The following is a 13,140-nucleotide window of genomic DNA, read 5'->3' as shown; positions in this document are numbered from 1 at the left end:
ACACAACGAAAATCCCCAAACACAAGATGAAACAGGCATATGACGCTGAGAAACAAAGTTAATCTACATGATGGCTGCTTATTTAAGTTGTAAGATGAAAGTGACATTTATTTAGATATAATTTTCATTTGCAGTGAATTGTCTTAGAGAAGAGGGCTTTCTTTGGAATCCTAGACTGAAAAATAGTTAATATTTCCTTAGCTTAGTTAAATATGCTGTGTGGGATTTGCAGAGATGCTATTTTAGTAATAGCATGGTGCTGATATGGTTTGTGTCTGTTATTTTTATCTACTCCTGAAGCTTGCCAATGGGTTCCCTTTTTATATTATTGTTTTATTTAATGTTATATGGGATGACGTGCCTTATATTATTTAGCTTCATTCTGATGTTCATTTGAATAAACATGGTTTTATATTAGCTCAGTGAGGTGCTGATACATATAGACGTGAAAAGACACCCTTCCCCCCCACTTCCTGGATGCCAAATTTAGTGGGGGCAGCACAGTAGCACAAGTGACTAGCACTGTGGCTTCACAGCGCCAGGGTCCAAGGTTCCATTCCCCCCGGGTCACTGTCTGTGTGGAGTCTGCATGTTCTCCCCGTGTCTGCGTGGGTTTTCTCCGGGTGCTGCGGTTTCCTCCCACAGCCAAAGACGTGCAGGTTAGGTGGATTGGCCATGCTAAATGTTAGTGCCCAAAAAGGTTAGGAGGGGTTAGAGGTTACGGGGATAGGATGGAAGTGAGAGCTTAAGTGGGTCGGTGCAGACTCGATGGGCCGAATGGCCACCTTCTGCACTGTATGTTCTAGTGAACCTAACGGGTTCCACTGTGGTTGCTGATGGCTGTGAAAGACTGAACTGACAGCCCTGACGGTAAAGAAGAAAATAAAGAAGGAAATTCCATTGATATAGCACCTTTCACAACGTCCAGATTTTCCTAAGTGCTATTCAGCCAATGAAATGTCTTCCTGTTGTGATATAGGAAACAGGACAGCCAGTTTGTACAAAACAAGATTCCTAAACAGCAAAAGGATCATGATCTGATTATCGGTTTTAGTTATGTTGGTTCAGGGATAACAATCGCCTATGTCCCAACAACCTGGGCTAGTGCAAAGTCTATTGGCCCAGAGTCACAACACAGGAGAAATTAGATTTTATTTAAAATACCCGACGTCCTTGGTTGAGCCCAAAGGAATACAGTCACCAGGTTTGTAACTTTAACACAAGTAACCTTTTCTTAGATGGAGTATTATAATTAAACGGACAGAAAATGTAACTGATTATCTAATACCCCTTTCCCAACGCCCCCTTCCTAATTACCCTCACTCCCTACAAACACACACACACAAACAACACAGCTGGGAAAGGGAAATAAAATATGAATAAAAATAAAAGGATAAGGAGCTTTGATGCACTGGGATGACTCCTAGTTGATGTCTTTACTGCAGTTCTGCTTTTGTTTTGGTATTCATCCTTTCTAGGCTTGAGATGGTTTCTCTGGCAAGATTGTCTATCTTCTCCACCGACTCAGCATCATTCCAAGTTCACAGCAAAGGATGTGCCAGGCATTCCGCTTTCAGAGGAATAAAGCAGTTCTTTCACTTGAAGTGAGAGAGAGCTTTCCTTTCACTTCCAAAGTCTAAACACTTCTGCCCCGTTCTCTCAGAAAACATCACGCAGGAACCAGTCACTGACTATTGTCAGACAGAATACTGCCCCTGGCCAATCCACTGGTTGCCAGCCAACCAGTCCACCTAACACCCTCCAAACCCGATTCCTAAGATCTACTTGGTTTTGAGGAATCTGGATTATCCTCTCCAAAAATAAAACCTGGGAACACAGTGTCCTGACAAGCAAAGCAGGCTGCTTCAGCCTTGAGTTTTCTGCTTAAAGACACATTCCGATTATGGGTCCACAAACCAAGACAATAAAATAATAAGAATGAAATGAGAGCAAAGGAAATAAACAGGAAGGACTCTTACAGCTAGGTCACTAGAGAGCTCCCCTGTGCTTCCAGTAAAATTAATACTTAAAGCAGCAGTATTGACAAAAAAAACAGGTGCCTTAGTAATATCGGTCTACATTGGGGCATTTGGAAGGGTTTATTTCCATTGCTTAATAGCAACTTGCACGATCCTTGATGTAATTTGAGACACAAGGGGGTTTCACTTTCCATAAACAGACAATGTGTGCTGTGAGTGCACCAGTCTGCTACATAAACCTGTGCGGCTTTCAAAGAACAATACAGCATAGGAACAGGCCCTTCAGCCCTCCAAGCCTGCGCTGATCACGTGTCCTATCTCGACCAGCTGCCTGTATCCTATGCCCCGTCTGTTCATGTGCCTATCCAGATATGTCTTAACGGTCTCTAATGTATCTGCCTCAACCACCTCACTTGGCAGTACATTCCCGGCCACCACCACCCTGTGTGAAAAAAGCTTCCCCTGCACATCTCCACTGAACCTATCCCCCCTCATATTGAACTTGTGCCCCCTTGTACATTTCAATTCCGCCCCAGGAAAAAGCCTCCAACTGTTCACCCTATCTCTATCCCTAATATTTTTATAAACTTCGTTCAGGTCGTTCCTTCGCCTCCATCTCTCTAGGGAGAACAATCCCAGTTTATTCAATCACTCCTTATAGCTAATACCCTCCATCATCCTTCTGGTAGTGTGGTGACCAGAATTGGACAGAGTATTCCAGTGGCTTAACCAACATTCTATATAACTGCAACATAATTTTCCAGCTTTTATACACTATACCCTATCTATGAAGGCAAGCATGCCATATGCTTTCTTTACCACCATTTCCACCTGTGCTGCCACTTTTGAGGATCTGTGGACCTGCACGCACAGATCTCTCTGTGTCTCTATGCTCCTGATGGTTCTGCCATTTATTTTATAGCTTTCATCGTAGTAAAATGTTCCAAGGTGTCATCAAACAAAATTTGACGCCAAGTCACATCAAAGCTAAAAAGAGAGATAATCAAAAAAACTTTGTCAAAGATGTAGGCTTAAAAGTTACTACAGATGCTACAGGGTGGCATGGTAGCACAGTGGTTAGCACTGTTGCTTCACAGTACCAGGGTCCCAGGTTCGATTCCCGGCTTGGGTCACTGTCTGTGCATAGTCTGCACGTTCTCGTGTCTTCGTGGGTTTCCTCTGGGTGCTCCGGATTCCTCCCAGAAGTCTCGAAAGACGTGCTGTTAAGTGAATTGAACGTTCTGAATTCTCGAACAGGAGCCACACTGCGGCGACTAGGGGATTTTCAAAGTAACTTAATTGCAATGTTAATGTAAGCCTACTTGTGACAATAGTACAGATTATTATAATACCAATATAAAATTGCTACCACTTAACCAATGACAAAGGTTTCTATTTATTTAATAGAATTGCCCTTAGTGTTGGGTGGGGTTGCTGGGTTGTGGGGATAGGGTGGAGGTGTTGATCTTGGGTAGGGTGCTCTTGCCAAGAGCCGGTGCAGACTCGATGGGCCGAATGGCCTCCTTCTGCACTGTAAATTCTATGATAATCTATGATAACTTATCAGAAATACTCTGAAATGCAAGATGAAATGAATTGATTTGTCTGTTGTTAAGCAAAAGAATTTTGAACTAATTTCTGTACAACAAGTTTCTGACAATCAGCATCGAGATAGATGATGTGTTAAATCTGCTTCAGTTCTGTTATTTGAGTGAGGAATGTTGGCCGGACACGAGGGCAACTCCCAAATTTTCTTCGTGTAATTCCACACAATTTTTATTGTCCTCTTGAACCTAGACCTATTTTGCATTTCATCTGCAAGAGGGTGGGGTGGGGACAGCCTCTAAATGTAGAACTAATTGGCAACTATTGTATGAAAGTTACACTCAACATGATGTGGGGGGGGGGCTCGATTTTGTTTCCCCCTGAAGCTCGCTTGACCTGATTCCAAGTTCAAGTCCTCAGAATCTGAACTCTTTCTGTCAAAGCAGACGTGACACTAAAAGCCACATCTAAACATCAGCATAGTTACAACATCATTTGCCCTTCTCAAAAGAACGACTTTCATTAATATACAGTCGTGCTAGTCACAATCTCAGCGTCTAAAATTGCTTTACAGCCAGTAAAATACTTCTGAAGTTCAGTCGCTGTTGTAAAGCTGGCAATGCTATAATCAATTTACGCATGACTAAATCCCACAAACAGCAATGTGACAACAACATCTTATAATTAAAGAACATAACGTAAGAACTGGAAGCAGGAGAAGACATTTAGCCCCTCAAGCCCGCTTAGTCATTCAATACGATCATGGCTGATCTCCTTTCGGCCTCAACTCGACTTTCCTGCCCGTTCTCCATAACCCCTCGACCCATTACTAATTAAAAATCTATCTTTCTGCTCCTTAAATTTACTCAATGTCCCAGCATCTACCGCACTCTGGGGTATCCAATTCCGCAGATTCATGTCCCTTTGAGAGGAGGAATTTCTCCTCATCTCTATTTTAAATCTGCTACCCACTATCTTAAAACTACTTTTTTTAAAATTTTGAGTACCCAATTATGTTTTTCCAAATAAGGGCCAATTTAGTGTGACCAACCCACCTAACCTGCACATCTTTGGGTTGTGGAAGTGAAGTTCATGCAGACACGGGGAGAATGTGCAAATTCCACACAAACAGTGACTCGGGGTCGGGATCGAACCTGGGTCCTCAGCGCCGTAGGCAGCATTGCTAACCACTGTGCCACCATGCCGCCCTATCCTAAAACTATGACCGCTTGTTCTAGATTGACCCACAAGAGGAAGCATCCACTCTACGTCTCCTTTGTCAATACCTTTTATCATCTTATGTACCTCAATTAGGGTTCTCCTCTAATTCTTCTAAATCCGAGAAATCATAGGCCTAAACTACTCGATCTCTCTTCAATCTAGCAAATCTCCTCTGAACTGCCTCTAATACAACTACGTTCCTCTTCAAATAAGGGGACCAAAACTGTGTACCGTACTCCAGGTGTGTTCTCACCAATGCCTTTTACAATGGCAGTAACACTTACCTACTTTTATACTCTATTCCTTTAGCTAAAAGGGCCACAGTACCATTTGCTTTCTGTCACATACCCAACAGGCCACAGAGAGACCATTATCGATTCTCCCTGTGGGACTCGTGGAGTACGAGCTTCCTATGTAAGGGGCGGAGGCCCACCAGCTGGGGCTCGTTAAACCGAGCATCAAAGTCGGCCCGCACAAGGACCGACATATTGGTTGTCTCAACGAGGACTGTGATTGTAGATAGTCACTATGTTAAAGTAAAGTAAATATTTATCCTTCCTACTGCTGGCCTCCCTGGCCATTAAATTGGTGACGAGGAAAAAGGAAACTTTGGAATCGGATTTCATGATGGCCAGCCATCCCGGATCCTACCGTTCAGCAATGTGAAGATTTAAAGTTTAAAAATGCCATTATTTGGTATACTAGAGGCCTTTGATGCGGTTCTGGAAGATTGGGGCCAATATGCGGAAGGTATGAGGCCAACGGTATTTTGGGGGAGAAGACTGGCAAAAGTTTATCTCTTAACAACCTGCAGGACCCTGATCTTCAGGATCATAAAGAGCCTTATCTACCCTGATGCTCTGGATTCCAAGTCATTCGATGAGTTGTTTGCACTAGTGGCTGAGCACTATAATCCAAAGCCAACCGTTATATAGCCACGTTATAGGTTCAGCACGGCTGTGCAGTCTCCCAGTGAGTCAGTAAATGGCTTTTTGACCCGCCTGGCGGAGCACTGAGTTCAGTCCGTCCCTTTTGGAAATATTAAGGGATAGGCTTGTTTGTGGAATAAATTACATTGCCGCACAAAGGAAGCTGTTGGTGGAACCCACGTTGGATTTAAAGTGGGCCATTGAGTTAACGCTATCCAACAAAAATGTGGAGAAAAGGGTACAGGAGATTCAGGGGTCATAGATACATAGATACATAGAAGAGCAGGAGCAGGAGGAGGCCTTTTGGCCCTTCGAGCCTGCTCCATCATTCATCACGCTCATGTAGCTCAGTAGCCTAATCCTGCTTTCTCCTCATAGCCTTTGATCCCATTCTTCCCAAGTGCTATATCCAGCCGCCTCTTGAATATAATCAAAGTTTTAGCATCAACTACTTCCTGTGTAATGAATTCCACAGGCTCACCACTCTTTGCGTGAAGAAATATCTCCTTATCTCTGTCTGAAATGGTTTACCCTGAATCCTCAGGCTGTGACCCCTGGTTCTGGACACACCTATCATTGGTAACATCTTCCCTGCATCTACCCTGTCTAGTCATGTTCGAATTTTATAAGTCTCTATGAGATCCTCCCTCATTCTGCTGAACTCCAGCGAGAACAATCCCAACCTAGTCAATCTCTCCTCATATGACAGTCCCGCCATTCCTGGAATCAGTCTGGTAAACCTTCACTGCACTCCCTCAAGAGCAAGAACATCCTTCCTCGGAGAAGGAAACCAAAACTGCACACAATACTCCAGGTGTGGCCTCACCAAGGCCCTGTCCAATTGTAGCAACACATCCCTACTTCTATACTCGAAATCTCTTGCAATGAAGGCCAACATACCATTAGCCTTCTTTAACGCCTGTTGCACCTGCATGCTCACAGCGAATGGTGCACAAGGGCGCCTAGGTCCGCTGCACACTCCCCTCTCCCAATTTACAACCATTCAGGTAGTAATCTGTCTTCCTGTTTTTGCTTCCAAAATGAATAACCTCACACTTATCCAAATTATACTACATCTGCCATTGGTTCGCCCAACCTGTCCAGATCTTGCTGTAGGATCCCTGCATCCTCGTCACAATTCACCCTCCATAGTTTGACCCGACCTCCATAACGGACTCCTGCAACATCACATGGCAGTGCCAGAGGGCCTGACCACCTCCCAAGAGGCAACCAAAGGCGCAATCTGCAGTTGGGCCCAGTACTCAAGGGCCACTACAAATCTTTGGGATACCTCCCTCGAGGACGAGAGAGAATTCCGACCATATTGCCAGATATGTGGACGGAGGACACGTTGGTCAGGGCCGTCAGAACCGGCGGAGAGAATGCCGCCGAGGTCAGACGATGAGGATGATGTCACCACAGGACAGAACCTTATGCATGGCCCCATCCGAGGAAGACAAAAGGATGCAGCTAAACTGCATCCTGACCCTGAAGGTGGTGCCGATCCGGAACACATTACAGGTGAACGTACACTCTCTCGTGATGGAGATAGACATGGAAGCCGCTGTCTCCATCATGGGCCAACAAACCTTTCGCTGGCTTCAGACAGCGATCCTTCCACTAACTCTGCGAGACACCAAGGCCAGATTGGTGACCTACACAGGCAAACTGCTAAACATTGTGGGGGACACTCTGACTCCACTGACACACGGGCAGAAAACGGTCAGGTGGGTCGTTAACCGGAGGACATGGATTTTCAATGTTTGGTAAAATATTCAGGGGAGATGAGAATGTTTTAGTGCATTGAATTATGATGACCTGGAACGCACTGTTTGAAAGGGCCCAGAAAGACACATTCCCCACAGTAAAATTCAGATGGGATTTGCATATATAATGAAAGGAAAAGGTTTGTTGGGCTAAGGGGAAAGGGCCGAAGAGTGCGTCTAATGATATAGCTATCTCAAAGGGCTGGCACAGGCAGGATGGGACTCGTGCCCACTTCTCATGCAGCATCATTCTACGATTCTGGGAAATTGCTGGTAATAAACAATATTATCTTCAGAGAGAAGACAGCCTGATATGTTGGAAGTGGACACTTGATTAGAAGAATTCTGATGAGGGCTCTGCATCTGAAAGGTCACCCTGTCTCTTTTTTCAGATACCGACAGACCTGCTGAGTATTTCAGTAAATTTTAGTATTCACTGCAAACTTCCAGCTTTTGCAGATTTTTGCTTCTGTTCATTGTCTGCTTCCCTATTTTTTCTTATTGCTCCTTTTCCATAACTTTTAATTTATCTTTTTCATGACTAATGGAATATATTCCAATTCCTTCCCTATCTGTTTATGGCTGTTTCCTGGCTTTCGCCATTTATTTTGTGACCATTTGGATTTTCTCAATGTTAGTCACTGAACTCAGCACAATACTCTCTCCTTTTTGCTACCAAGATTACTTGCCTCCACCACCATAGCCTAATTGCTTGCCTCTGCCAATGATCCCTGTCAGCAATCCCAATACCACATGGAGGCCATTCCATTCACAACAAACCAAGCCTTATGCAAGTGGCTGTTCTGAAGGGATGAGATTACACAGTGTTATTTCTGAGTGCAGACCTGATTGACAATGCTGGTGATTAATGCACACCCAAAACATCATAGCTCATCTTTACACTTTACAGATGCTGATGAATTTGCTGCACATTTCTAGCACTTTCCAATATCGCATGTCCAACATTTGCTGTTTTTCTTTTCTCTTTTGTTAAAGTTAGTAAGCTTTTTCTTAAAGTTAAATGATTTGGACAAAAGTACCTGATTTAATAATTTAATTTAATAATCTTTATTATCACAAGTAGGCATGCATTAACACTGTAATGAAGTTACTGTGAAAAGCCCCTAGTCGCCACATTCCAACACCTGTTCGGGTACACAGAGGGAGAATTCAGAATGTCCAAATGTTGGTGTCCAAAGTACCTACACCTTTCGATACTTGTGGGAGGAAACCGGAGCACCCGGAGGAAACCCACGCAGACGCGGAGAGAACGTGCAGACTCCACACAGTGACCCAAGCCGGGAATCGAACCTGGGACCCTGGTGCTGTGAAGCCGTAGTGCTAACCACAATGCTAGCGTGCAGCCCACAGTGAAAGTTTATTGCTGCTTCTGTTGTTTGTGCAAACAGTCTTCTTCATTCATGATCTCCATTTTCTTTTTGGAAGGAAGTATGATCCTAGAAATATGCTTTATGGATGTCCTTTTACTTAAACAGAGCAGTTTATGGCTTACCCTGTTCTATTTGTTTTTAATTTAAACAGGGGAATTTGAAGTTTGCAATGGATGGTGACTCAGTTCTCATTGAAAACAGTAAGTTGGTGTCTGTAATTGCGGAGCTGCTCTCGACAAAAAGTGACATCGTGGAGAAGGCCTTGTTGTATCGGACTGTGGCTACCGGCCGTGATGTGATTGACAAACAGCACACAGATCAGGAGGCCAGCTATGGACGAGATGCCTTTGCCAAGGTAATGGAGGTGAAAGCCTTGCAGCAGAGATTTGAAGTTTTTGTTCAGTGTTTATTGACCACCCCATTGTGGCGCACTGTGGTCAGAATGTGCAGCCCTTTGATTTGTAACTGGAATTTGGATAAAGTATAATGGATATGTGGAATGTCTGCAGTAACCGCTTGAACATCTTGGGTGGGATTTTCCAGTCCCGCCTGCAAATCTCCCGCGGCGGGTCCACCTCAAAGGGGCTGGATAATCCCGGCCCTACTCTTGGTGATTATAAGACTGCAACCGGTTTCATTTATGTATCAACTATAACTTAGAATAAATCGTTTCTTTTTTTTAAATAATATTTTATTGAGGTATTTGAAAATTTTTATAACAGTAACGTAAACAATGACATCAACATGGTAAAATAACCCCCCCCCCCCCCCCCCCCCCCAGCCCAGTCTTCACACACCTCAACCATACAACAACAATCCACCCCCCCCCCTTGGAATACTGCATCTGCTGACATTTTAATTTTCCCCGAGAAAGTCGACAAACGGCTGCCACTAACATTGACCCTCTTAAGGTGAACTTTATTTTCTCGCGACTGAGAAACCCAGCCATGTCACTAACCCAGGTCTGTACACATGTTCGAGTACCTCCACATCAACAAGATCCGTCTCCGGGCTACCAGGGAGACAAAGGCCAAGACGTCGGCCTCTTTCACCCCCTGAACTCCCGGATCTTCCGACACTCCAAAGATCCCTACCTCCGGACTCGGCACCACCCGTGTTTTTAGTACCGTGGTCATTGCCTTCGCAAAATCCTGCCAACACCCTCTAAGCTTCGGGCATGCCCAAAACATGTGGACATGATTTGCTGCGCTTCCTGCGCACCTCGCACACCTATCCTCAACCCCGAAGAACTTACTCATCCTAGCCGCTGTCACGTGTGCCTGGTGGACTACCTTAAATTGTATCAGGCTAAGCCTGGCGCCTGATGAGGAGGTATTAACCCTGCTTAGGGCATCCGCCCATAGACCCGCCTCAATCTCACCACCTAGCTCCTCCACCGCGGTTTCCTCTGCCACCTAAAGCTACTGGTAAACATCCAATATCTTCCCCCTCTCCCACTCAGGTACTGGAAACTACTCTATCCTTATCCTCGTGGCGGCAGCAGCAGAAAGGCCGGCACCTGTTTTCTCAGGAAGTCTTGCACCTGCAAATACCTAAAACCATTCCCTGCTGGCAATTTAAATTTATCCTCCAAAGCTTTCAAGCTGGAGAATAAATTGTTTCAAGGTGCATCACAGGGACTGCATCGCCGTTCCTTACCTGTTAATAGAATCATAGAATTTACAGTGCAGAAGGAGGCCATTGTTGTTGGTCAAAATCCCGAGACTCCATTCCTAATAGCACAGTGGGTGTACCTACACCACATGGGCTACAACAGTTCAAGAAGGCAGCTAACCACAACCGCCTCAAGGGCAATTAGGAATGGGCAATAAATGCTGGCTGAGCCACACCCCGTGAACAGATTTTTAAAATGAGAAGTGAACATTGTGTCAAAATGAAGATATGATCCCTTGGAGCACAATTTAGATTGTACCTGGGGAAGACCATTTTAATTCCTGGGTGGAGGGTGTTGATGCTGATGGGTCTGTCACAGGTGGTAGTCCAACTGGAGTTGATGACTTCGCCTTCCTTTATCAAGAAAGCATTTTGAATTTAAGTGTTTTTTTCCCATAGCATATTGATAAATAAGTTAAATGAGGCATGTTCTTGCATTAGCTTCATAACTGTTATGACCTTACAGCTAGAGAACTTTATAACACAGAAAGATACTGATCATTGCATTATACCAATTCTCAGGAGGGGTACTTATTCAAGTGAACTAGTATAAATTTTAATACAAAAGATGCATTTTCAATTTTAAATCATTTTGTGGTTAATGAGGTTAGATTAAAAAAATATGATTTCTGTGAGACTTATGTGACTGTGTTTCTTTAATGATATGTCATGATTCAAATGCTTGATGTTTTCTCCTAAGGTGGTGTTGCTAGGCGCCTGAGAGAAATGGCAACCAAAATTCCTATTGCAAATTCAAAACCAAAATCTGGCTTGGTGTCACCAATTTAGAGTCAATAGCTGACGTTCTTCACCAGCATGAATTAGAGTGCTGCGTGTGTGCCTTTGATACGAAGCAGGGAAAAGGTTGATTACACTGTTCATTCCAATTCATTCAAAGTAAAACGAGCTTCAAAATACCTTCAAGGAACATGCTTCATTCTGAAGTATCTTTGAATTAGTAAAGGCCTTAGTTACATTTTGAAGATCAGCTTTTAAGGATGCTCTGTAAAGGAATGGGAAAATGCCTTTTAGCTCGGTGTGGATATATAGAACAGTCCGGACTCTGGCAAATTGTTCCTCTTAATGATGTACGGGCACCTCAGTTGACAACAATAATGTGCAGTCATTCCCAGTGACTCTTAATTCAAAAAGATCCTAAATCAGATTCAGGAGAGCTTAAAGCTGAGCGTTATTTTTCCAGGTATCTTTTCTTCTCAAATTGAAGTGATTGGGGATTTTTCCATTGAAGAAGGAAAATTGTGGAATGCCTGGAAGGGGCAGGCTTGTAAGGTTGAATAGATTTCCCAAGTTTTCCTGCACTAGTGATTGATAACAAAATTTAATTTTCGGACAATTGCTTCACTAAAATGATATATTGGTGTCTGTATCGACAATAATGCACGGTCAATCCCAGCCATTCTTAATTAAAAGATCCTAAATCACATTCAGGAGCCCCTGGTGTCCATATTTCCTGCAATGGGGCAAATTCCCATCCGCCACCAAGCACATTCCCTTAATACGATGGGGGGGGAGGGGAGGTGGGGTGTAGGAGGCCAGGGGCCGAAATCAAAAATCTGCAAGCCATATTTAAATGAATAATTAAGGATCAATTAGGCTTGTCATTAAACCAATTGACCCTGATATGCTGCCCAAATCATAAAATGTTGGATGTGGGCAGCGCGATTGGGAAACCCAATTTATTAACTTAATTGTTTAAAGAACGGGAAAGAAGTGGAGGGGATCACTCATCGGGGAATCCTATTTGCCAATCACAGGTTGGCCCCCATCCTCCACTCTTTCCCCACCCCCTCACTCCCTCTCTTAAATCCACCTATTCCACTGCACCCCGTCCCTCTCCCTAACTTACCCAGACCACCTCATCCCAAGACTTTGAGGGATGGCTCCAGGGATCCATGGGCCTTAGTCTTCTCTTCCATCTGTAATTCTGGCAGTGGCCGCTGATGCATGAAGCTGGTGCTGCTGGGACTGGTGGAGCTGCTGGCCAATCAGATTTGCTGACTCGGCCCTCATTGGTTCGTCCCGCAGTGCTTTATGGACGCTCGGCATGGAGCATGGCGAATCAACAGTGACATTGTTTCTGAGCGGGACATGCCGTCCATCCCATGTTACTCAGCCCAGGGCATCTAAATTCAAGTGTCATTTTCCCAGTTTGGGCCCAGTTTTTTTAATGGAAACATTTGCAACAAAGGAAAAGAAACAAAGGTAGTCCTCTTTTTCTCGGGAGTGAAGGAATAAGACATTTTCATCAATTTTTGCAGAGGAAGTTGAAAGCAGGCTGCAGGCATAACAAAGGTGTGACACAGTTTTAAAGAAATGAATGAGCTTAAATGTGGTAAACTCAGTAGGCCCTGATGGTGAGAAGAGATGCTGGAGAGTTACTGGACTGTATTTTTGCAGAATCTTTTAAGAATCGAAACTGTTGCAACTGGAGACTGGGACTCCTCTTTGCGAAAAGGTTGAAAGTGATATGGCCTGGGGTTAAGATATATAATGAGATTTGTGATTGCTTACAAAAGTCACAGGTTAATCAGAGGGGGTTGCAGTCAACGCTTCTAATAATCTTTTTTCAGAAGGCATTTGATAGATCCGGCGTGTTTCAAAATATTTAGCATAT

The 13,140-nt window shown here is 44.0% G+C and overlaps 1 protein-coding gene across 2 annotated transcripts in view; it reads left to right on the top strand.

The window, feature by feature from the left end:
- LOC140398380 (unconventional myosin-Id-like) overlaps positions 1-13,140 on the top strand; it is a 913,794-nt gene that overhangs the window by 195,878 nt on the left and 704,776 nt on the right. For both annotated transcript variants that reach the window (XM_072487000.1, XM_072487001.1), the window contains exon 8: positions 8,983-9,186. In XM_072487000.1, the coding sequence (XP_072343101.1) occupies positions 8,983-9,186 (204 nt within the window). The remainder of the gene's footprint in view (positions 1-8,982; positions 9,187-13,140) is intronic.

Source organism: Scyliorhinus torazame, chromosome 21, assembly GCF_047496885.1.
Source record: "Scyliorhinus torazame isolate Kashiwa2021f chromosome 21, sScyTor2.1, whole genome shotgun sequence".
In the NCBI taxonomy this organism is placed as follows: Eukaryota; Metazoa; Chordata; class Chondrichthyes; order Carcharhiniformes; family Scyliorhinidae; genus Scyliorhinus; species Scyliorhinus torazame.
This window is presented reverse-complemented; position numbering and strand designations above follow the sequence as displayed.